General features: G+C 35.8%; 1 protein-coding gene across 1 annotated transcript in view; it reads left to right on the top strand.

Annotated features, from left to right (window-relative positions):
* Cps1 (carbamoyl-phosphate synthase 1) overlaps nt 1–14643 on the top strand; it is a 111297-nt gene extending 96654 nt beyond the window's left edge. The window contains exons 33-38 of the mRNA XM_005331867.4: nt 1840–1914; nt 4556–4654; nt 10492–10551; nt 11263–11375; nt 12693–12822; nt 13574–14643. Coding sequence (XP_005331924.1) covers nt 1840–1914; nt 4556–4654; nt 10492–10551; nt 11263–11375; nt 12693–12822; nt 13574–13672 — 576 coding nt within the window. The 3' untranslated portion in view covers nt 13673–14643. The remainder of the gene's footprint in view (nt 1–1839; nt 1915–4555; nt 4655–10491; nt 10552–11262; nt 11376–12692; nt 12823–13573) is intronic.
* Nucleotides 14644–23276: the final 8633 nt, after the last annotated feature.

Raw genomic sequence — 23276 nt, forward strand, 5'->3', positions numbered from 1 at the left:
TATGTTCATGCATGGAATATTTATAACTGTGGTCTTGAACTTCTTTGATGGACAGGCATGAGGACTAGTGTGATACATAAACATTTATAAATATTATATAAATATATAAGTATATTTTAATTTCTTATTAAAAATTTTAAATTTGTTTTAATTAATTACACAACACTAGAATGCATTTATTCACTTTGCTATATCATACATAAATGGAATAATTTCTCATTTTTCTGAGTGTATATGTTGCAGAATCATTGGTCATGTAGTTATATATATACACATACAGTAATAATGTCTGTTTCATTCTGCTGTCTTTCCTATCCCCACACCCCCTCTCTTTCCCTCCCATAACTTCCATCTACCTAATCAAAGGTAACATTATTCTTCCCTAGTGCCCCCCCCACCTTATTGTGAATTAGCATCCACATCATTTCTTAAGTGAAGCATACAATAAAATTAATTTATACTCCGTGATTTATTTAGGTGCTCTTGACATATTTTGGATGTCTTCAAAAAGTTTCTCTTTCTAAGGGTGCTAAGTGACTGACCTCTGATTTTTATAGTGGGAACTTCAAGTTGAAGCTATGAATCAGAGTATTTATTAAACTTGCTTAAGTTGACAACTTAGGATACTTTGGATTTTATAGTGCATTAAGATGGAATGTTACTTCATGTGGGGAGAAAGGTAGCATTTTGTTCCTAGAGACTATGACACAAACATAAATTAGTAAAGCTTTTATTTGTGTGTGTGTGTGCGTGTGTGTGTAAGATGTGATTTTGTTTGAAACAAACAGGTAGTAGGCACTCTAAAATATTTCACTGTATATAAATTTTAAAATTTATGTTTACTTGTAGATATAGAAATATGTCACTTATTTTTCTTATAAATATCATGTGTATATATGAATATGCATGCATAATTTCCAGCTACAAATAATATTTATGGGTAAACATTTTTCAAAATGCACCGTATTTTCCAGCTTGCTTTTTTCCTAGTTGTCATTGTATATGGATTTTGAATTTTTTTTACATAGTCAGTAGCCCTAGTGGGTTGATGGACATCAACAGAAGGAAGAATAGGAAAACTGGAGTGCAGGAATATATACTAATTTGATTTAGATGACCCAGTGAAATGAGCCCAAGGTAGAATTCCCATGATAACTTAGAAGGGTAACAGAGTAAGTGACGAAATAGTCTAGATCAGATAATTGGACATATATGCAAGATACAAAAACTTGGTTCTTAGTGAATTTCACTGGTAAAATAAAAGAAAAGGAACCACTCCTATGTTCCAGTTCATATGAAAGTTCTGGGAAAAAGTGTTCCCAAGTAGAATGTTTTCAAAGCTTTTAAGAGGTGTCAACAACAGTTTAATGTCTCAGAAGTCAGCTTACAGACAGCCAATGCTGGCAAGGTGGCTTGTTACAAGTTCAAATAATCAGAAAAAGAAGAAGAATGTTCCAAAAGCCTATCAAGGAAAAGAAAATGTGTTTGAACTCTGTGTTTGGGGAAACCAATGCCCAGTAGACATTGTTTGAAATCACTCCAATAAGAATATGTGTAGTCCAGATTAGAAGCACTGGTCTGGACTGGTCACAGGGGACCTATTTACAGAAATAATTTGTGATTACTTAACCCTAGTTTTTGGCCAAGAGCTCAACAAATTCTTGGAACAGAATTGTAAAGCTATTTTTCAAGTTAGATTCTTGGACCAAAGATATTTCTTTTTATGTCTTCCATAGCCTAAATGAATTCTATGAGAGATGATCCACTAAATGTATTTAGCCTCTCTTATCTTTTTGTACCTTTCCCTCACATATTTTTCCTCCTTGTTTTGTCTGACAGGCGCCAATGTTTTCATGGCCCCGGTTGAGGGATGCTGACCCCATTCTGAGATGTGAGATGGCTTCCACTGGAGAGGTAACTAGTTAATGATCCATGAGTACTTTCATCAAATCTACTTTGAAATCTATGGTTTTATGATGTGCATATAGTAAAGAAGATACTGAGTAGTGAGAGAAACACAAACTTCTACTTTCAGAGTCTCAAAGTACTGAAGAATTTTGCATTAAAGAGAAATCACTTCTTTTGTAACAGTCAAAATTCTCAGTTATATTTCAACGTGGGAAAATAATATATGTAGTCTTGATTCATTTCCACATTGCACATTTATTTCCACATTACAAAAATTTCAAATATTTCTCTAGATGTTTACTGCATTCTCAGTAAATGCACCCTGTGTGTTTCCTTTTATTTTAAGGTTCTCAGTTTTCTCTGTAACAGCACTTCATCCCCTGCTTTATTATCATGAAATCAGATCATAGTATTTTTACAGACAGCATGTAGAATGACAGCATTAAAGAGATCATAGACCTACATAGTGTGAAAATCTGCAAATACATGCAAAATCTATGGACCACTTTTAAAACAACTTGAACCACTTGGGGATTTTCTATAAACTATAATGGGACTGGCCACTGGATGTCCCTCTTCACTTGTGTTGGGACTGTGTCAATAGAAGGTTTCTTTGAGAATGTGAAATGTGTTTTCTCATAGCGAGCTGTCAGATTCTGGAAAGTTCTCTACATGTCAGTGTCAGGACATTTTATGAATCACCTAGCCCTTGACAGACATACTAGATACAACCTTCAGATCCTCATCAGTGCACATTGGAGTGGCAACATCAGACTGTGAGGCGTCATTGTTTCTCTTGGTATTAAGGAAAGCCTGAAAGAGGAGAATATTTAATTACAACAAATACGTGATGTTTTATATGGTTGCCTGGTTACAAGCAAGATCTGTGAGAAGAAGCCAAGTGAGACAAGAAGGCAGGCAATGAGGAATAAATGACTATCCTGTTTTTACATGGATTCTTAGAAGAGGGGACTTTTGGCTCCTTTGCTACCTCTTTTAATTTAATAGGGGAGAAAATCTAACTTTAGACAAGGTACTACATTCTATTTTTGGCCAGGTAAAGGAGACTTCAGGTTCATCTCAATCCCATGGTCAGTAGTAATAGGGCTGTTTTCAGCTGGTCCAGGGTCAGCCTGGGAGAGGTCTATATTCCTTCATGCATTTTCTCCAGTGTGACAAATTTGGTTTCAGTGCTAATGTCCTTGCCGCCTCCCTACATACATTTTCGGAATTGTTGAAATATTGAACAAGAAATTGAGCTCTGCTCTTGGTTGTACTTTTTTTTTTTTAAAAAAAATAAGTATGAAAAGGAGAAAATTCCTCTGTTATTAGAAATAAGTCATATTTCCAAGTGCCATCAAGTGTCATGTTTCAAGGTCTGTTTTATAACTGAAATCAGAATAATAATTTTAGCTTTGAAATCTCGATTATGCTTCAAGAGATTTTTCGGTGTTTAAATGGCTTGTTCCTGGTTCATGTAAGACTTCAGCTCCTGGATGAATGAAAGGACATTTTATTTTCTTGGTGGTAAACTGGGGATGCAAGTCTTAATCTTTACTGGAATATTCACTACTTTGTATGGTTTCACAGAAAATTCCTGAAACCACTTCTGTGTCATTTTACCTGTACTTTATGACTGATTCCACAATTCATTTCAGTAAAATTTCTGATCTGTTAACTTAGGGTGATATTATTTAAGATAATTGGTCAGTACAGGACTGATTAAAATAGTCACTGTAGAGTGAAAAGCAGCATGCACTTGTGGTCAGTGAAGGTTATAGTTATGAGCACTATCCTTGCCCAGTAAGGGAGTCATTTGCTTAAAGAATGAATTCAGACATCGGTGTTATTTACTATAATGGTGGTTCTGTACCTGTGCCAAATGATGATGTGCATGGCAGAAATGACTCCCATCATGTTGAAATATACCACTTGTCCTCTAGTTATGGTGGCTATTTGACTTGTAGCTAGATTGTAGCACAGTTACCCTCCATGAAACCTCTGTACGTCCTAATACGTGTTAGTTTGGAATCTTTTTTTAAACCTATGGCTGTGGCATTCAGGACTAGTTGCAGGATATTTTGGTTCATTCTATGAAAATGATAAAAAAACGAACAAGCTCCTCTGAGATTTTCATGCTGCTATTGAATTTCCCAGGAAGTTTTTCTATAAGATGTATGAAATGACTCCTAACCAATTGATCAGCAGTTAGTCATTTCTACTACTGACCTCTGAATTCATGCGCTGCTGGGTAGTATATATGACATATACTGTTATTTAAACATTAAGTCATATTAACACTTGGTAACTCACCACATTATGGACCAGAAGCTATGATTTGTATCCAAATAACTCACAGTAGAATCCAGTATGTTGTTCCACTGAGTGTTGTTGAATAGAGAAAGAATTGCTTATTCATTCATTATGCTTAATTAAAAACATAAGATACATCTGCCTTGGCCAGCCTTTTAATCCCTGGATTCAGATTGCCTGGTCTTTGGGCAACATTGATAAAAATCTAAGAAAGAAGTCTATGAGTAAATTGCTTTCCATTTGTATTTTGTTTTGTTTTGTTTTGCTTTGTTTTGGTAAGTGCAGTTGACCTTTATTTTCTTTCTGTTTTATTTTTTCCTTTGTTCCTAAACAGGTGGCTTGCTTTGGTGAAGGTATTCATACAGCCTTCCTGAAGGCAATGCTTTCCACAGGGTTTAAGATACCTCAGAAAGGCATCCTGATTGGAATCCAGGTAAGGGTGTGCACATTCCCCGGGGTAGCACAGAGTGCCTGGGACATTAATTGTGGCATAGAAGAGAGGAGACTTGTTCCGCATTCCACTAAAGAAAATACCAACTTATAGAAAAAAATGGACATTTGTTATTCTATTTGTTCTCTGATTTTTGTCTTTTCCTGTTACAGTAGCCAATTCAAAAATAAAATAATAAGATAAAAAGAAAGGAAATGTCTGTAGTGAAGGAGGATTTGTTCTAAAAGGCACTCAGGTACCTTAAAACAGCAGCAATCTCTCTTACTCCTTGGTATGGCCTTTTTTGTATATCTTGCTCATGGCTCCTCCTTCCTAGCCCTTCAACATAGGCTTTCAATAGAGTGCACTCCATTCTCTCCTCTTTTGACCACCTCCCTTGCCATCTCCTCTGTGTCTCTAGTATCCATTCTCTAGCTGTAAGTAACACCTTTAATTCTTTCTCTTCCATCATCTCATGTTTCCAACAATCTGTCTACCTCTTTTGGATGTTTCAAACCCAACATTTCTCAAATTGAAGTCATGTTTGTTCTTTCTTGAATATTCTTCCTTTCTCCTTCCATTTCCTTCCTCTCCTCCCTCCTTCTTTCCTTTCTCATTCAGTCCTGCATGTGCCCAGTCCTTCATATTTCAATGTCTGCTAAATGACAAAGATTCAAGTTTGAAGAAAGGAAAATTATTTGAGAAATGTTCTCAGTCTAACTTCCCAGGTTGAACATTCTTGCAGGGCAGTAACTTAAGAAATACTCCATAGTATATTGTGGAAGTTCTTAAAATATTAGTATTTGATAAGCTTTCAAGGTCAAATCAGGGAGAAATTATTATAAATATCATGTACAATGAAAAGGGCGTTATCAGTTTATTTTTTCAAGTCAAATGTAAATCTTAGGATGAAACAGCACACAGAAAACATATATTATTGCTTGAAATGTTTATTGGAAAAGTGCACAAATCATTATGTTTACAAATTTCCTGAAAAAAATACTATATGCTTCTCAATGGTCATTTTTTTTTTTGAGATTAGTAATTCTTAGGTCCTATAAAAATGATGGATGGCCTTACATAACATCCCCACTATGCTTTTAATAAGTACAAACCCTGTGTGGTTACATTAAAAAATCAATAAAAATATAATTAGAACAGTAACAGGTATTCTTAAGTCAGTAGGTGATTATTATAAATGCCATCTCATTAGGGTTTCTTAATATTAGTAAATGAGACTCTGGAGACTGGACAAGTAGTGGTTTTGGAGAAGTTTCTGCAAAGAGTAACTTGAGATTTTGCTTCATAAAGGTGCCAGAAGAAACTAAATAAAATAAAATAAAATAAAGGTGCCAGAAGGGTGATGGTGAATAGTTAGAGCAGAGGCTAACAAGATGACTTGCAATTGTGAAGCTTAATGGCAGTTTAGAGACAAATCACATCATCTGAGCGACTCATCACGTTATAAACGCATATTAAGTATTATTAAGTCTCAAGTATGAGAATATTTGCCCAACTTCCAGTTATGGCTTAAAGTTTAATGTGAGACCTGGGGGCATTCAAAGGAGACCATGCCCTTAGCCCTGATCTTCAGACTAATCATAATAGTGCTAACATTTTAAAATACCACTTTAAGAAGGCAGTGATGTATAAAATTGTGCCTTGTTTGGTTCCAGCGCTGCAGGGAAATGTGAAGCCAAAATTAATTTGATCCCTATGAAGTATTTGTGTGATTTTGGCATCAGTGAACAGAATTTTGCTTTGTAGGAAAAAAGGGGAGTTTTTTATTTTAAGGGGAAAAATTGTTTTCTTAAATCAGTATGATTTTGTCCATTGGAATTCTACCTTTGAATGCATTCTTTTTAAAGGATGTCAGTTTTAAAGAATATCAGTATTCTAGCATCTACATAAATTGTGGTAAAGGACCTTCTGTATGTGTATAAATACAAAATGTTAGGAATTTAAAAATATGTTCTTAAGTATAAAGTCAAAAACAAAGTTTTAAGGAAATATTTCTTAAAATTATATTTAATGAAATATTTACAACTATGGAAAAATTTGACAAGACTGGACTGTAAATCTCTAGAGGTAGACAAGAATCATTTTTTAACTTATTTTATATGATAGGCAAGGAAAACTTTCCATTCCAACAGTTAATGTATAGTCTCTTTATTGCTAAATCGGGGGTTTTCATTCATAATGATTTTAAAAAATGCTTAATCAGACAATTTAAACTGAAAAACATGACAGAATATTCTAACCAGAGAGTTAATAGCCATAAAACCCATCAGAAATCTTCTTAGCTAGAAAGGAATAAAATCTTTTCTTTTTATCCAATTTTCATAGCAGATACAGATAAAGTAATCCACGTTTCATATTTCAGGATACACTGTTTCTTTTAGAAAACACTTTACTGACCATGATCTTACTTGGTTAGAGAATATATATAAACTTTTTTCAAACATATAAAGTCAAAACTGAAAAGATCATAAAATACTATTGCTAAAATGTAAATGGAGCTTGGGCCTAGTAAATATATTGGAAAGTATATGGTTGAAGATGAGTTAGATAATAAAGTTCTGAGAGAACAAGTTCATGATTACATTTTGATTTCTTAAGGGAATCATTCATTTAATATAAAGCTATGTGAACTTCACTTACAGAAGAACATTGGTACCCAACTTTGCTGCAGTTAATTTGATAATTTATTTCTTCATTATTAATGGGGAAGATGATCAATATCCCATTTGATGTAAAGGGCTTCCTTTGTCTTCCTCTCCCCTACCCCCGACAAATTCCTGGTATGGGTAGAAGGATTTAGTGAAGGTACCTTGACTTATTAATTTTGCTGCAGGTTTCAAGAGATAGTTGTAGGAACAGATAAACATGAAGCAGAGGAAAAAGTATCTCTGAGCCAGGAAACATTTTTTCTTAGTGTTTAAACTTGTTACATGTTTTAAATAGGCATTTATTACTAGCAGGTTTCACAAACTGCTTCTCAATATTTAATAAGTAGATTGGGTGTGCTTGTGTGTGAGTGTGTGCACGTGCGCGTGTGCGTGTGCACACACACATTATCTGAGGCAGTCCTAAATATTAAATTCTCACCTCTTTTCTACCCTACTCCTTTACAAACTCTTTGTTTCTTTCTGCCCTTCCAAAGTTAAATCCCATGAGCCAAATTGCCTGGGAAGTATGAAATATTTGTAGTATCATCATATCAATCTTGCCTAACAAGGATTTAGAGAAAAAGTCAGGATTCACATATTGACAAGGGATCCTGGCCAACTTAACTGTTTCAAGTCTCTACCAAGACTTGCCATATTCCAAGGCATTTCAAAAGCAAGAAAGGCTTAATATAGGTTTATGTGGCAACAAAATCATGCTTGATTTTCCTGCAATAGTTCCAGCCACTGTTCATCACATCAGAACTTATTTTTAGTTTCTATGAGTAGGCAATCTGCCTTGTTTTGAGGTTTTCTGGAACACCCTTTAACAATAAATGATTCACTCTGGAGTAGATCAAGAGCACTCGCTTTTCCCCCCTCTGATTGGGCTATTCACTGATGCTTGTGAAATGGCAAGCACCAACCTGACATCTGCATTGCTCTGAAACACAAAGCAAGCATTTTATTTGAAAGGACAACTCCAAGTGACATGAATAACCTTTTATCTTCAATACAGCATCATTAGGAACAACCATAGAGTTGTCAGTCCTGAAGTCCCTGGAGAATCTGTAGGCATTACTTAGTATTAACTTGGCTTTCTTTTCTCCAGCTAGCAGTTGGGTTAATGGAAAAAATGATCATTGGAGGAAATATATATATGTGTTTCACTTTTAAAGGGATTCCTCCTTATAAACATTTCCAAGAAAATAAATCAGCTTGTACTTTTCACCTTTAGTAACAAATGGTTTCTTACACAGGTATTTTCAATCAGCTTTTAAATCTGAGGCTACTCAGATGCAAGCTGACAGCTGTAATTTCTTTTTGTAGAGAGGCTGTTTTATGTGTCACAAGTGTTCAATACATGTTTGATAGAAGTTTATAATGTGTCTATGGAAGCCAACACCCCAGACCAGAAGGCAGAGTGTTTCCCTGGCTGGAAACTGCCAATACTGTCATGTTGGATATTTATCTTTTCCACTTGGGGGACAGCACTGAAACAGCTCCATAATGAGGTTCTGCCTGGTGTCTGTAGATCTTAGAGGCCTTGCTGACTTATTTTACTTTAAAATGACAAAGAAAAAAATTGCATTCTAGTACTCCTCCCTCAACATTTTTCATTGTGACTTTGGCTGAGGTTAATGCATCTTGACCTTAAATTGCAAAATGAGTGAAGGATCGTCCACTCAGCCTCCCTTCTTTTCCACTTCTAAACGTTAATGTGCACCAGACTTGCCTGGAAGGTTTGTGAAACTACAGATTGTTGGGATATACTCCTTGAGTTTCTGATTCAATAAATCTGGGTGGAGCCTAAATTTTCATATTTTTAATAAGTTCCCAGGTAATGCTTGCTGCTGTTCTCAAAGTCTGCTTTGAGAACCACTTTACTGGTGAAATAGCCTTCTAGAAATATAGTTAAAAGTTATTTTCTGCGCATGGTGGCACACACCTAGAATGTGAGTAACTACAAAGGCTGAGGTAGAAGAATGGAAAATTTAAGGCTGGCCTTAGCAATTTAGTGAGACTCTGTCTTAAGATGGACTCAGTCTTTATTTTTTAATTTTAAATTTATTTATTCTAATTTGTTATACATGATAGTAGAATGCATTTCAATTCATGCTACACATACAGAGCACAATTTTTCATATCTCTGGTTGTACACAAATTAGAGTCGCACCATTTGTGTCTTCATACGTGTACTTAGGGTAATGATGTCCATCTCATTCCACAATCTTTCCCACCCTTCCCCTCCTTCTCCTTTGCCCTATCTAAAGTTCCTCCATTCCTCCCATGTTCCACCCCCACCCCCCCATTATGGATCAGAATTCACATATCAGTGAAAAGTTCAGCCTTTGGTTTTGGGGGATTGGTTTATGTCACTTAGAATCATATTCTCCAACTCCATCCATTTACCTTCAAATGCCATGATTTTATTCACTTTTAATGCTGAGTAATATTCCATTGTGTGTATATACACCACAGTTTCTTTACTTCATCTATTAAGGACATCTAGGTTGGTTTCACATTTAGCTATTGTGAATTGTGCTGCTGTAAACATTGATGTGGCTATGTCCCTGTAGTATGCTGTTTATAAGTCCTTTGGGTATAAATCGAGGAGTGGGATATCTGGGTCAAATGGTGGTTCCATTCCAATTTTCCAGGTAATCTCCATACTGCTTTCTATATTGACTGTACCAATTTGCAGTCCCACAAGCAATGTATGAATTGTGCCCTTTTCCCCACATCCTCACCAACATTTATTATTGTTTGTATTCTTTTTAAAAATATTTTTTAGTTTTTATAGTTGGAAACAATACCTTTATTTTATTTATTTATTTTTATGTGGTGCCGAGGATTGAACCCAGTGTCTCACACTTGCCATAATTGAGGGGATCTAAACCTATAGTCAAAGACTAAGTGGATTCAATAGGGAGACTTTGTAATAGTATAGAACAAATCAGTGTGGTTGAAATTTCATCTGTTGGAAAATTAATAAGAACTTATAATCAGTATAGGGGAATAAAAGGGGGAAAAAAACCCTGTCATCTTTAATATAAAGTACCCATCAACATGTGGTTTTGTCTTTTCTGACAGTGTGAGGGACCGCCATATTGAATATATTTAAATAAAAAGCATATACATCTAGAGAGTGAATCTTATTAAATTCCATTTCAGCAATCATTCCGTCCAAGATTCCTTGGTGTGGCTGAGCAGTTACACAATGAAGGCTTCAAGGTATGCTATATTATTATTCTTTTCAGTATTTTTGGTTTGCATTGATATCTGCCCACAAAACCAAATACGGTAGAAAGAAGGAAATAAATCACTTAAAATGTTTCCTCACTTGGTAGTTTCTATACTTCAACAGAAGGAAAAGATTAGAAAGACTAGTTTTTAACAAAATTACCACAAACTCAATAGACGTTGTCAGCTAAAATCTTAGCAAGTTTAGCTGAAGCCTAATTGGAACAAAGTTCCAAAGCATTTTCACATAGTTTTCTTTTTTATTTTCCTCTTTCCATATGAGGTCATAGTTTCCAGCTGTTATAGTTACAGGCAAAACTTCTTTGCAGTGAATACCTGTACACAAAGCCTGGTTCAGTAAAGCAAAATTATTCTCATGGCTCAGGGTGGGTCTGTGACCATGGGGCTTTGTTGACCTGATAAAAATAAGTCCTAAGTCATGAATAATTCTATATTTTTCTCTTCTACAAAACAGTTACAGCTGAGATTCTTATTTTTTTTTACTGCAAATATTTTAAAAGTTTTTAAAGTGCCCATGCCTCTAGATTTTGAGTCCCAGTCTCTACTACTGGTGCCATATTACTTCTCCTGCTTATCAATTTATTCTTTATATTTTAAATGATACATATATCTTAGTAGGCTTCCTTGATCTACAAAAACTTTGACTATGACACAGTAACTGATTTCTCATTTTGAATGCAGCTCTTTGCCACAGAAGCCACATCAGACTGGCTCAATGCCAACAATGTCCCTGCCACCCCAGTGGCATGGCCATCTCAGGAAGGACAGAATCCCAGCCTGTCTTCCATCAGAAAGTAAGAACTGAACTATTTTCTGAGTTTGTGACATAGAGGATTAATTGTGGGAATGAGTATAATGTAAATGTGTTACTTTACAATTATAAGCCTATGAAAAATCCTTTTAATCAACCAATTTAAAAATGAATATATTTGTGGATGCTAGTAAAATTTCACTAATGAAATTTTCAAATACTATAGAACACACTTTGTCTATTGTGTGCATGGTATTATGAAACATCTTTCAAATACTTCTTGGTAAGATCATTTTATTGACAGAAAAATGAAAGCAAGAATGAATGCCTTGCAGTACTTTATTTCATGTCAAACTCATGTATATTAAGTGTAAGGTTAATCATCTACATTTCACTGATGTTGTGCATCAATGGATCAATTTATTGAGCCTTTGCTTCATGAGCATTGTGGTAATGCCATCCATCAGATTTCTAAATTGCTCATTGCCTGATCACATTGTTATCATGCCTTAGACCACATCACCATTAGGTTTTGTAAGACATTATTTCAGAACATTGTGTGAGCCTTCAGGAATACCAGCATGTCACTACTAAACTATGTGGTCTAAAGTGCATGGCAGACCATTTCAGGATGTTACAACCTACCCACTGGCTACATTATACCAAATCTTATACATGCTACTATTTGCCCAAGCTTTTAGAAAGCCAACCTATAAATTATTATCAAATTAATAAAAAAATGGCATCATGTACAGACCATCACAGGCTTCCCAAGATAATGTAATTCCTCTCTTTAGAGCTTTGTAAGACAATAATCAGTACTACTTTATGCTTTTGGTATTTAACTGTCTAGTAGTGTCTGTAACAGCCCAGTAACAAAATGTGAAACAGTTTAATTCAAAATCAGGTTACCTGTGTTTTTACACCATCTGCTGAGAGGCCCTAGGAAGCAGGCAGTGAAGTAGATGGAATATGAGTTTGGATTGTGGGATAGGAAGGCTTTCATTGATACAGATATCACCACTCTGTAAAAAAAAAAAAAAAAAAAAAAAAAAAAAAAAACACAAAGTAAATATGTATCAAATTATCAATTCTTACTATGGTCAGATAGCATTTTTAAATAGAAACATATTTTACATCCCATTAGTTAAAATTTCAATTGAACTTTTTTAAGAGCACAATAAGAGTTATAATCCCCAAATGAGTTTGAAAATTTACTTAGGAATGGAGGAAGGCAGGAGGCAGTCAATTCAGTATGACATTGACTTAAATGACCAAGAGGATCATTTATGTTAGTATTTTAAAAACAAATTATACAATATACATTGCAAGTTTTAATTTATTTTGTTTATTCTTCCAGACTGATTAAAGATGGCAGCATTGACCTAGTGATTAACCTCCCCAACAACAACACCAAGTTTGTCCATGATAATTATGTGATTCGGAGGACAGCTGTTGACAGTGGAATAGCTCTCCTCACTAATTTTCAGGTATGTTCTCTCCTTTGGGTATAGGCTACACATAGGTTTTATTTTTGGTCCAACACTAAGAATGTTAATCAGTATATGCACATCTCTTTCCTTCTCCTTGCAATGTTCAGAATAGATTGGAATTTTTAATAGAGTCTAAGATAATGGTAGTAACATGGTAGGTCATGGCTTTAATGGGACAGTTGGTGATCAAGTAATTGAGAGCATTAAAATTCTTGAATAACCATGGCTCTTTCATTACTTCATTCCTTATACAAGTACCCTTTGAATAAAAAGTGACAGTGGGGCATGGAATAAAGGTTGAAATTTTATTCCACTGTTTCTCAATGAAAGTGACCACATGTAAGCAACAGATAAATAATTGAAGGTACAGTGCTTGTCCAATCCACAGAAAATGGTTGTATAAGGTCCATTCAGTTTTACTTAGACATGACCCACCAAATTTATCACAGGTAGACTCACAGACTTGAGACTCATTAACCTCCTGCCTACCGTATACATAACGTGTGTGTGTGCGCACACACACATACTAAATCAATATAAATCCCTGGAGGTTGGGGTAGAAATAAGCTTATTCATAGTGACATCTGAGAAATGGGGAAAAATCTCCATGAAATAAATTTTTTTATTCCTTTCATCCCATATCTGTTTAGAAATTGAGAGCACACAGTTGTGACTTTGCACTTCTTATTCATTGAACATTCACTTTCATTGCACGTGGGTTGCTAAGATTCTTATCATTTATTTGCAGGTGACCAAACTTTTTGCTGAAGCTGTGCAGAAATCTCGCAATGTGGACTCCAAGAGTCTTTTCCACTACAGGCAGTACAGTGCTGGGAAAGCAGCATAGGGAAGCAGAAGCCCAGTCCCATTCTTCAATCAACCTGAACCCTGTTTTATCAAAATGAACTGATTCCCAACTTTGTTTTCCAGAGATGAATATTGATACCAAACTTTATTTCAGTTTACCCTGTTATGCCTTAATATTTCATATCTTTCACAATTTAATTGTCAAAACTTGATTAGAGACCTTTTTAAGTAACTCATTCTTCGTGAGATTTTCATCCATTTAATAACACCTGTTTTGGGTGGGCTAGGCTCACCTATGTGTTTATTTGCAGTTAACATTTTATGGTGCTGATTAATGACAATCATGGCAGAAAAAAGTTGCCGTTCTATCTTCTGAACTCTCAGTACTTTAAACATACCCTTGGCATTGTTTTTAAATAGTATCTGCCACACTCAGGACACAGAATACTATAAAAATTTGGTAACATAAAATGTAGGTTTAATTTATGAGCCACTTCATCATGATGTTGTGTATTGCTTCTTTTTGATAATAATTCTCACCTATCTGGCTAATCCACAAATACCATTTTCCGTTCTCATGTGACTGAATTCAAGAAATGTGACAGAGGCCTTTAGGTTAAGGATTTCTTTTCAGGATACTGGTTTGTTGTTTTGGTCTTTGGAGTACGTTCACTGATGGTAGAGAACACTGAGATAGTTAAGTACTTGTTTGTTTGTTTTACATTGGAGTTTTACGTAGGTAAAATGAAATCTGTAGATTTGTGTCATTCACCCTCTCCTCCGATTTTGGAATGACTTGGAATTCTTGCTTACTCGTTCAGATAATGGATTCTGTCGATCTACTGAGTCCCACATGCACTATGAATTCCACACACTTTAAACACAGGGACACCATTCCTTTTACATACTAGAAAAGTCCTTCTTCTGGGCAGCCTTTGTCATTTTTAAATGTTTTGTGTTATTACAAGTGCTCTAATTGTGAACTTTTAAATAAAATACTCTTAAGAGACATTGCCAGTATAGTCTTGTACTTATTCATTTAATTACACTGATATATACACATCAATTCATTTCAATGATAACATAGAGCTTAGGGCCAGGATCACATTGCTTATTATTTATTTGTAAATTATTTGTATTTTTTCTATACAAACTCATAGAGGATAGGAACAAATTAATGTTGAAAATAGAGGAGTTTTGTTATTAGTTTTTCATCTTTTTTTTTTCCTTCTCTCTCTCTCTTTTTAATGCAATACTGGGGATTGAACCCAGGACTTCACACATCCTAGATAAAGCACTCAACTCCATGCCCAGTCCTTTAAATTTTTGTTCATTTGTTTCGTTTTTGAGGCTGGGTCTCAACAAGTTGCCCAGGCTGCCCTTGAACCTATAATCCTGCTTCAGCCTCCTGAGTAGCCGGGATTACAGACATGTGCCACCATACCTGGTTCTTATCCCTCTGGTGTCAATATAAAATTTATAATGTAGGCATGTTGTTATACACCACCTTTGATCTGGATCCTTTAAAATGTGTAGCTACGCCCATACACTGAATAAATATTGTCACCAATGTATAATAAACTTCTATAAGAAGTTTTGTGTAACACAGAAAAGAGTGACTGAACCCAATCAGAGGCTGACACACATTGACTGATGGAGACAGTGCCAATGGGCACAGTGATGCTGTATCCTGGACTTACCAGGCTATGTGACTTTGTGACAGTCCTAAGATAGTGATGCCATACAGATTTTATTCATTGTCTCTCATCCCAAAGCCAATTGTTGACCATTTTGCATAGATCTATATGACACTATTTCAAATTTGTTCTCTCCATTTCTTTCTTGTTACCACTGTGGATGAGAAATTAATGGCTTCTTCCTTGTAACTGTAAAAGTGTAATTCCTGGTTATTCATACATTTGCCTGAAGATGCTTAATGAGTTTCTGATGTGCTTTATGTAGGATAGCCATGTTCATTCTACTCCAATTTTTCTAATACTTTTCTCTCAGTATACTACTTGTCACCAGTAACACCACCACCACCACCACCGTAATAATTAACATGTGGCACCTGCTATTTCTCAGGCAATTCTAAGTACAGTATAAGAACTTGATCCTCAAAATATCCCTATGAGTAGGTGCTGTTATCTCTATATTATGAACAAGGAAACTTAGGCATACAGAAGTTAAGTAACATGCTTAATATCACACAAAATACAGCCTTTTTTGGGTAACTTATACTTTGATCAGATAAAAATAAAAAGAAACCATTTCTCATAGCAAAAAAAGAAATCTTGCCTGATGATATCAGACAAAAGCATTTTGGGGAGATGAGCTCATGTGTTGCACTGTGTTAAAAACTACAGGGTGAGGACATTCATTTAAGAGAATTACAAGTAATCTGATGTGAGTGGAACTCAAGACACACGTGCAGAGAAAGGGCTAGAGATAGAATTTGGGGCTGGACTCTTAAGCTGTGCATATTTAAACAACATAAAAGTTTTAAATCTTTTTATTTTGGAAAAACATTTTGGACTTAAAATTTCGGAACTAAAGTATTTAATTTTTTGTTTAGTTTTTATATACTTTACCTTATTTGCTTTATTGTGTCTCTTTTTCTTTCTCTAGTACAGGTTTTGTTATTCTAACAAAATACCAAAGGCAGGCTAACTTTATAAAAAAAAGAGATTTTCTTAGCTCACAGTTCTGGGTTCAAGAACATGATGTTAGAATCATTTAGACTCTGTTAGGGGCCTCTGTGCATCAGTTGGAATGCTTATGTGAGCAAGAGATCACATAGTCAAATAGGAAGCCAGTGAGACCCAAGGGTCAGTATTAGGCTTATGTAACAACTCACACTCAAGAGAACCCACCAGAGTCCCACAAGAAATACCTTACTCCTTTTGAAGGGAAGGGCCCCATTAATCCAAGGACCTCCTACTAAGACCCACCCCATAAAGGCCCATACCATTTTCCTACCACTACCATTCTGGACACCAAGTCTCCAACACATGCTCCATTGGGGAGACACACTTAAATAATATCCAAACCATAGCACTGTCATAATTATGTATCTCTCTCTCTGTCTTATACACACACACACACACACACACACACATACACACACACAAATTCATACTCACACACATATTCACGCTCACAGAGAAAGATAAAGATTGCATTTTGACCAAAAGTAAACAGGCTGGTAGGGACAAATTTAGAAATGCAACTCAGTTTGAAATAACTTCCAAATATTTGAAGTGATATTTAATTTTTGTATTGTGGGGATTTAATAAAGTTTCTTACCTTTTATATTAATTTGAACAGAATATTTGCAAAATGCGTAACATCAGAAGCTAATAATAATTAATCAGCAACCTGGTTGGTTTCTATATAAACACTGTCTTGAGGGTGTAATCAAGAATCTTTGGGAAACCAAAGACCAGATACATTCCTTTCATGATAGTGAAAATAGAATTATGTTAATTGTTGTTTTTGCTTCCTTTCTGTCTTCTAATGTTTCAAACTTTTAAAATACTTCAATAAAAATAATAAAGCATTCAAGAACTTTGGTCAGAGGTGAAAAATGAGTGCAAGAAAGTAGTAAGAAACATATTTGTGCTCAGTTCTGGTGAGGCACTGTCCTTTTTGGAACACATTTATTCTTTCCTATAAACAGGTTAACAAGTGTTTTTAAATGTCTGAATCTGTAATATATCACCAGCGCAGACAACACAGCCACTGTGTCTGTAAAGCCCAGTAGTAAATCCAAGAAGCTTTTCCCATAAGGAACATTTAACAGCATGCATGGAAGATGGGTGGGGTTGGGTAGGGAGCAGGAGCTCTGCCAGTTCTGAAAGAAGAGGAGGAATGAAGAACAATCCATTTATAGATTGAGGATTTCGTGACTTTGGAAAGGTAAGTAGAATAGTTTAAGGGGTACTTCTGTCTAACTTTCCTCGCCAGCAGCATTCCTGTTGGAAACTTTTGAAAGGGCTACACCATTCACTTATCTCAACAGCTGCAGGTACTTGAACCTCAGCTTCTACAGTGTCCACAGCCTCTTGAACAATGAAAGTGGAAATTATCAGAGAAACAAACCATGTCTGAATGCAGTTAAGTGCTCTGTAATTACACACCAGCCTTACCATTTGGCTGCTGGTGCGGCCCCCTGCGGGCACAGGTGCCATAAATGCTCACACACACCCAATCAAACCCACAAAGACCTTTTATTACATATCATTTGAGACACACTTAACTTGAAAAGGACTAGCTCAACTTTATTTCTCTCCCTTCTTTCTCTTACCATTTCTTTCCCCTTTGTTCTTATGTATAAAAATTCTATTTTTCCTACGACTATTACTGTGCTATTTTATAAGACGCTATTGAGGCTGGTGAGTATGGAGGGAATGTGGCAGGAGAAGGTTGTCTGTGCTCCCTCTGAGTGGCTCCCCGGGCTCTGTGAAAGATTAGTAATAATTGTCTCTACTTCTTCTCTTGTGCATAATGTAGGGTGCAAGGGCTCCTGAAAGAGAATTTAAGTACCTACAGCTGTTGAGATCAATGCAGCAATGGAAAAGAAATTCTCTGCAAGCCCAAATTAGTACCAGTTGTGCATGCTTTTTGTTGCTTAAAGATGATTTTTGAGTCTTAGCAACTTTTATTTTATAAAGGACTTAATCCATAAAGGAAATTATTAATTGCTCAAAAAAAAAAAGGACTTTCCCCAGCATCAGTAAAGGTCCATTTTTCCTGAAACTACCAGCCTACCAAATTATTTCTTTAAGGTATTTCCTAGAAGAAACACAAACCACAGGGAGGAGCTTTTGTTCATCAAAGCAGCAACAGGAGCCATCTCAGGAAACAGTCAAAGATGTTTGTGTCCTCTGTAGACAATTTCCCACTCAAAGCTCAGTGCCCTTGGGCAGCCATAATGAAAACCTTGAGACAAGATATCCTCGAAATGCAGAAAAGGAATAAAGGACAAGTTTAAAACATGTCATCAAAGGAGAGGAGTAACTTGAAATTTTTATTTTGTTAATCAAGGATATATTCTAGTATCTAGTGCCCAGATAGCTATGTTTTCCTGTCTGAAAGTTAAGGGAGTTCAGTAATTTGTTTAGCAATCTTTCTTCTACCTGCCTATGGAGCCCCTGGAAGGTTGAAATATGGCAGGATTTTGGGATCTTTAATGTAACAGAAGTATCCTAAGCGCTTTCCATAGCTCTTTAAACATTTCCTGATAGAATACTGCAAGTGAAATCAATATGGAATAATTTAATTGGATTGTAATATTAATCTTTTTATTCAAGAATATTTGTATATAGATTCTTTTTTAAAAAAATAGCTTCCTATTATGGGGATATAAAGTACAATGTTTGGTACACTTCCTTTTCCACTCCTCATTAAAATATATAGGGAGCTTCAGGGGAAATGGTGTTTTTCCAGTTAAAATGTGAGTGGGAATTTGTAGAGATTTTTGAAAGCATAGGTTGTAAGTATTTTATGTAAATTAGGCTTAAATTTTATTCATTGGATCAAAATGAAATAAACAACACTGACTTGACTTTCTCAACATTGGGGAGGCCTCCAGAGCAAACAATCATCTTGTGCTACATCAATCATTATGTGCCTTATGTCCTTCGCAAAGTCCTGTTCATTTCAAATATGCCTCACTAAGTCTAATGTCTGGTTCTGTTGAAATCTGTGGATCTGGGGGCCCCAGCAATTTGAGAATGCAAACATGTGGTACATTGTGAACTGTTTCCTCCTGGAATGGTCCCTGGCTTACCCTATTGGGTTTTACTATGCTGGCTCTGGAAAGCTGCTTTCAAACTGATATTCTCAGAAATACACAAAGATTCTAGTTACTGTTTTTGGTTACTGTCTTCATAATGTTAATACCAATGTGATGAGTTGGTTTTAATCAATGACAGTTTTCTTTGCTCTATTAAGGTGGTCACTATTCCAAATCATCGTAGCTTCCTTTTTCTTCAAATTGACACCTATTGCTGAGAGCAAATCATAAGTCCCTAGTATTTATACAAGTTCATGAAAGGCAGAGACATGTTTGTCTTATTGACTGTTGTGTTTGCAGAACTTAAATTATAGTTGCTGTTCAAAATGATTGAGCCCACACACTTTGATACTAAAATATCATTGTAGTGAGAAGTGTTTGATCAGAAGGATTATATTTCTCTCCTCTCTTTTTAGTTTTAGGAAACTGAGTATAATGGGAGTGTTGAGCATACCTGGTTGATGGTGAGGCCAGGGAAACAGGACTAAATCATAAGGGCCTTGTAGGTCACATTAAGGAGCTAGGACACTTCACTAAATGTATAAGAAGCTGTTGAAGTGTTTTAAGTCAGAAGGTGTGTTTCCATTTTGGGAGAACTCACTTTGACTGCAAAATAGATTGAATGTACCAGAATTGGAGTCACAGAAACTAGGAGGCTATTCCAATGAGAGAGAGAGAAGAGAGAGAGAGAGAGAGAGAGAGAGAGAGAGAGAGAGAGAGAGAGAGAGAGAGAGAGAGAGAAATCCAATTTGAGGAATGATGTTTTCAGGGGAAGAACTGCTATTTTGTACTTGGATGAGTGAAAGTGGGTATTAAAATTTCAAGTTTCACATTATAGACTAGAAAAAAATAGGTGAGGGGTCACATTGTTTTTTTTTTTTTTTTGGGCCCTGGAGAGCCGGAAGTTAGAGTAGGACAAAAATGACGTCATGTTTGGGCCTGTGCATTTCAGTGTTCATTATATGCAGAATGGAAGTGGTACACAGTCAGTCATTAAATGCCAGATATTACAGCTAGTTTTCTTGGATTTGAATACAGGCTCTGACACTTGGTAGTTGTATAATCTTGAGCAGGTTATTTAAATTTCCAATATCTCAGTTTCCTCTACAGTGAGAAGAAAAACTCCTACCCATAAGGGCATTGTGATGTTTAGACAGAGAAAATATAAATTATGAACTTGGAACAGTGCTGTGTAAAAAGTAGTGCTAGCCATTATTATTATTATTATTATTGATATGCAAATGAAGATATCTAGTAGACAACTGTATGTTTAGGTTTAAAGACTGGAAAGAGATTGTTTATCAGTGTGTTTGTGTCTTATTAAGTATCTATTAGATACTATAAATAAATGAACTGTAACAAAGGAAGTCCTAATAGTTATCATTGACTTCCTATCAATATAAAAGTAAAATTGATGGAATAATGACATGTTTAGGGGTCAATTATATAAAAAAGCATCCTAGGGATATAAAACTATGAATTATTATGACTCTTCATTGAATATATAAGAGCTTTCTTAGTATTATACTACTTGGAATAAAATGAAATGTTCCAATATTCTATAAAATAAAACTAACTTTGATATGTCCATCAAATGTAATATATTATGGAACAAAATTGTAATGTTGTAAAGAGTAATTTCATTGGCACAATTGGATCACAGTGAGTTTGGTCAGAGTCTCTGAGCATGATGGGGCTGGCCATTATACCATGTCCAGGATATGCTGTGGTTTTCTGGGCATTGTGGTTACTTTTATTAGAAGGCTTTGGTTGTGGCAGATGTGGTCCTGAATGAACTCAAAGGGAATGTGGATTGGATGGGAATGTGTGATAGGGTGTTGTAATTGTTAGTCACACAGGTGCTTATTGGTATGAGTTTATTGCTTTAGGTTAAATGATAATAACAAAAAATAAAGGTGAATATGTGTTTAGCACTTACTCTATTTATACTAAGCTGTTATGCTGATATTTTAGTTATGTGTTCTCAATGCTTACAGTATTGAGATGGGAGGTGGAGGCTCACAGAGGGGCAGTGACTGCCTGAGGCCACACAGAAGGAGGAATGTGGAAGAGATGCACAAACCGAAGGAAGAGGCGGCGGCTCTGCACGTTGACTTATGGGACCTGGTTTTGGGGTCCTATGAAGATGTTCATGAAAATATAAGTGACACTCAGAATCTGAAGGCCTTTGCTGGACCCAGAGGAAGCTGAAGGCCTTTTGCTGGACTCAAGGATAGAGAGAGAAACCAGAGAGTGGCCAGCTTCCACGGGCTCATTCCTGAATATGCTGGAGATGTATTCTGAGGGTCCAGTTAGAGAGTCAGAGGCCCAGAATTATTTAGGCAGATCCAAACACGGAAGTGAAATCTGGCTATAAATATGAAGTGACCTCCATGGGCCTTTTGTCTTTGTGTTTGGGTGATGATAGGATCAGAATGTCAGGTTTGATTTCCTTGAGACAAAGCCATATACCATACTCTGTTGTGGTTACCACTGTTGCATAACAAAGTACCACAGTAGTTATTAGCCTAAAATAACCATTTTATTCTATCTCATAATTATATAGATTAGAAATTTGGACCAGAATTGTCAGTTTGATTCTTCTTTTCTTGTGGCACTGGCTGAGGTCATTTTATAGTACTAAGCTGGTAGTTTGGCTGGTTTGGAGAATCCAAGGTTCTTCACTGGATGTATTGTACCATCAGGGAAAGAGTGGGTGGAAGCCTGGGCCCAGCCGTGGTGATTACCATGATAACCAGTGTGTCTTCCCTTCATCTTTCTAATATGTCTGCCTCAAGGCTGAGACATGGCAATTGGGTTCTTTTCAAGTGATCATGTCAAGGGACCCAGGTGGGAGTGGAAATCTTTTTATGCTGTGGTCTGAGAACTCCCAGAAATGGCATCCTCCTCTGCATTCTGTTGGTTAGATATATTAATCACGAATGACAGTTAAGATCCAAGGAAAGAGGACTCTATCTCTCAATTGGGCGAGTCGAAGAGAATTAATAGCCATATTCAATTAATCACACACAGGTAACTCCAAATGGGCCATTTGTAAATAAGAATTGATCCAAGAGCCTGAAGTTGTCCTTACATACTCACCATCTTTGCTGTAAACACCATTCACAGTGTAAATCTCATCAGCAGTGTAAGAACACCATTTTCTTCATTTGAAGATACATTAGCTTCTCCAGAGTACAAAGTAATATTTTGCTATCAGAGGGTAGGTGATATTTTAAAGTCAACATGGGTCAAGGACTATGATGACAGTAATTTTGACTGACTCAAAGGCAAAGCAGAATCATTACTAGAAATATCTATTTGGATGAGATTTAGAAGATAGGTGGGCATTTCTGATATAGTTGCATACCTAGATCTAGGTAACAGACTATACTCATGGCTCTAAAAATCACTTTGGACATATTCTTCTAAAGAGGCATCCATACACAGCATGCACAGATAGGAATTTTTGGTATCAATCACAGAGCTCTTTGCAACAATGAGAACATGACATGCCTTCAAGAAATGAGTGCCTGTATGCTGTGTACACTTTCTTTCACCCTGGTGTCAAGGGAGAAGACTGCAATATAATAGTCAAAATCCAAGTTCTCGAGTTTAAAGTTGGTCTCTAACAATGACTTGCCATATAACTTTTGTCAAGCTATCAAAAACCTTTCTGCTTCAGTTTTGTCAGTGATAAGGTTGGGGGAAGTAACAGCTAGTTTATAGAATTGTGTTACAGATAAACAAGATAATGCATGTAGACTGCTATAGAAAAGTACCTCTCACATAGCAAAAACTCAATAAATATTAAATCTTAAAGGTACTTTAAATCTTAAAGGTACTT

Source organism: Ictidomys tridecemlineatus, chromosome 7 (genome assembly GCF_052094955.1).
Source record: "Ictidomys tridecemlineatus isolate mIctTri1 chromosome 7, mIctTri1.hap1, whole genome shotgun sequence".
Taxonomy (NCBI): Eukaryota; Metazoa; Chordata; class Mammalia; order Rodentia; family Sciuridae; genus Ictidomys; species Ictidomys tridecemlineatus.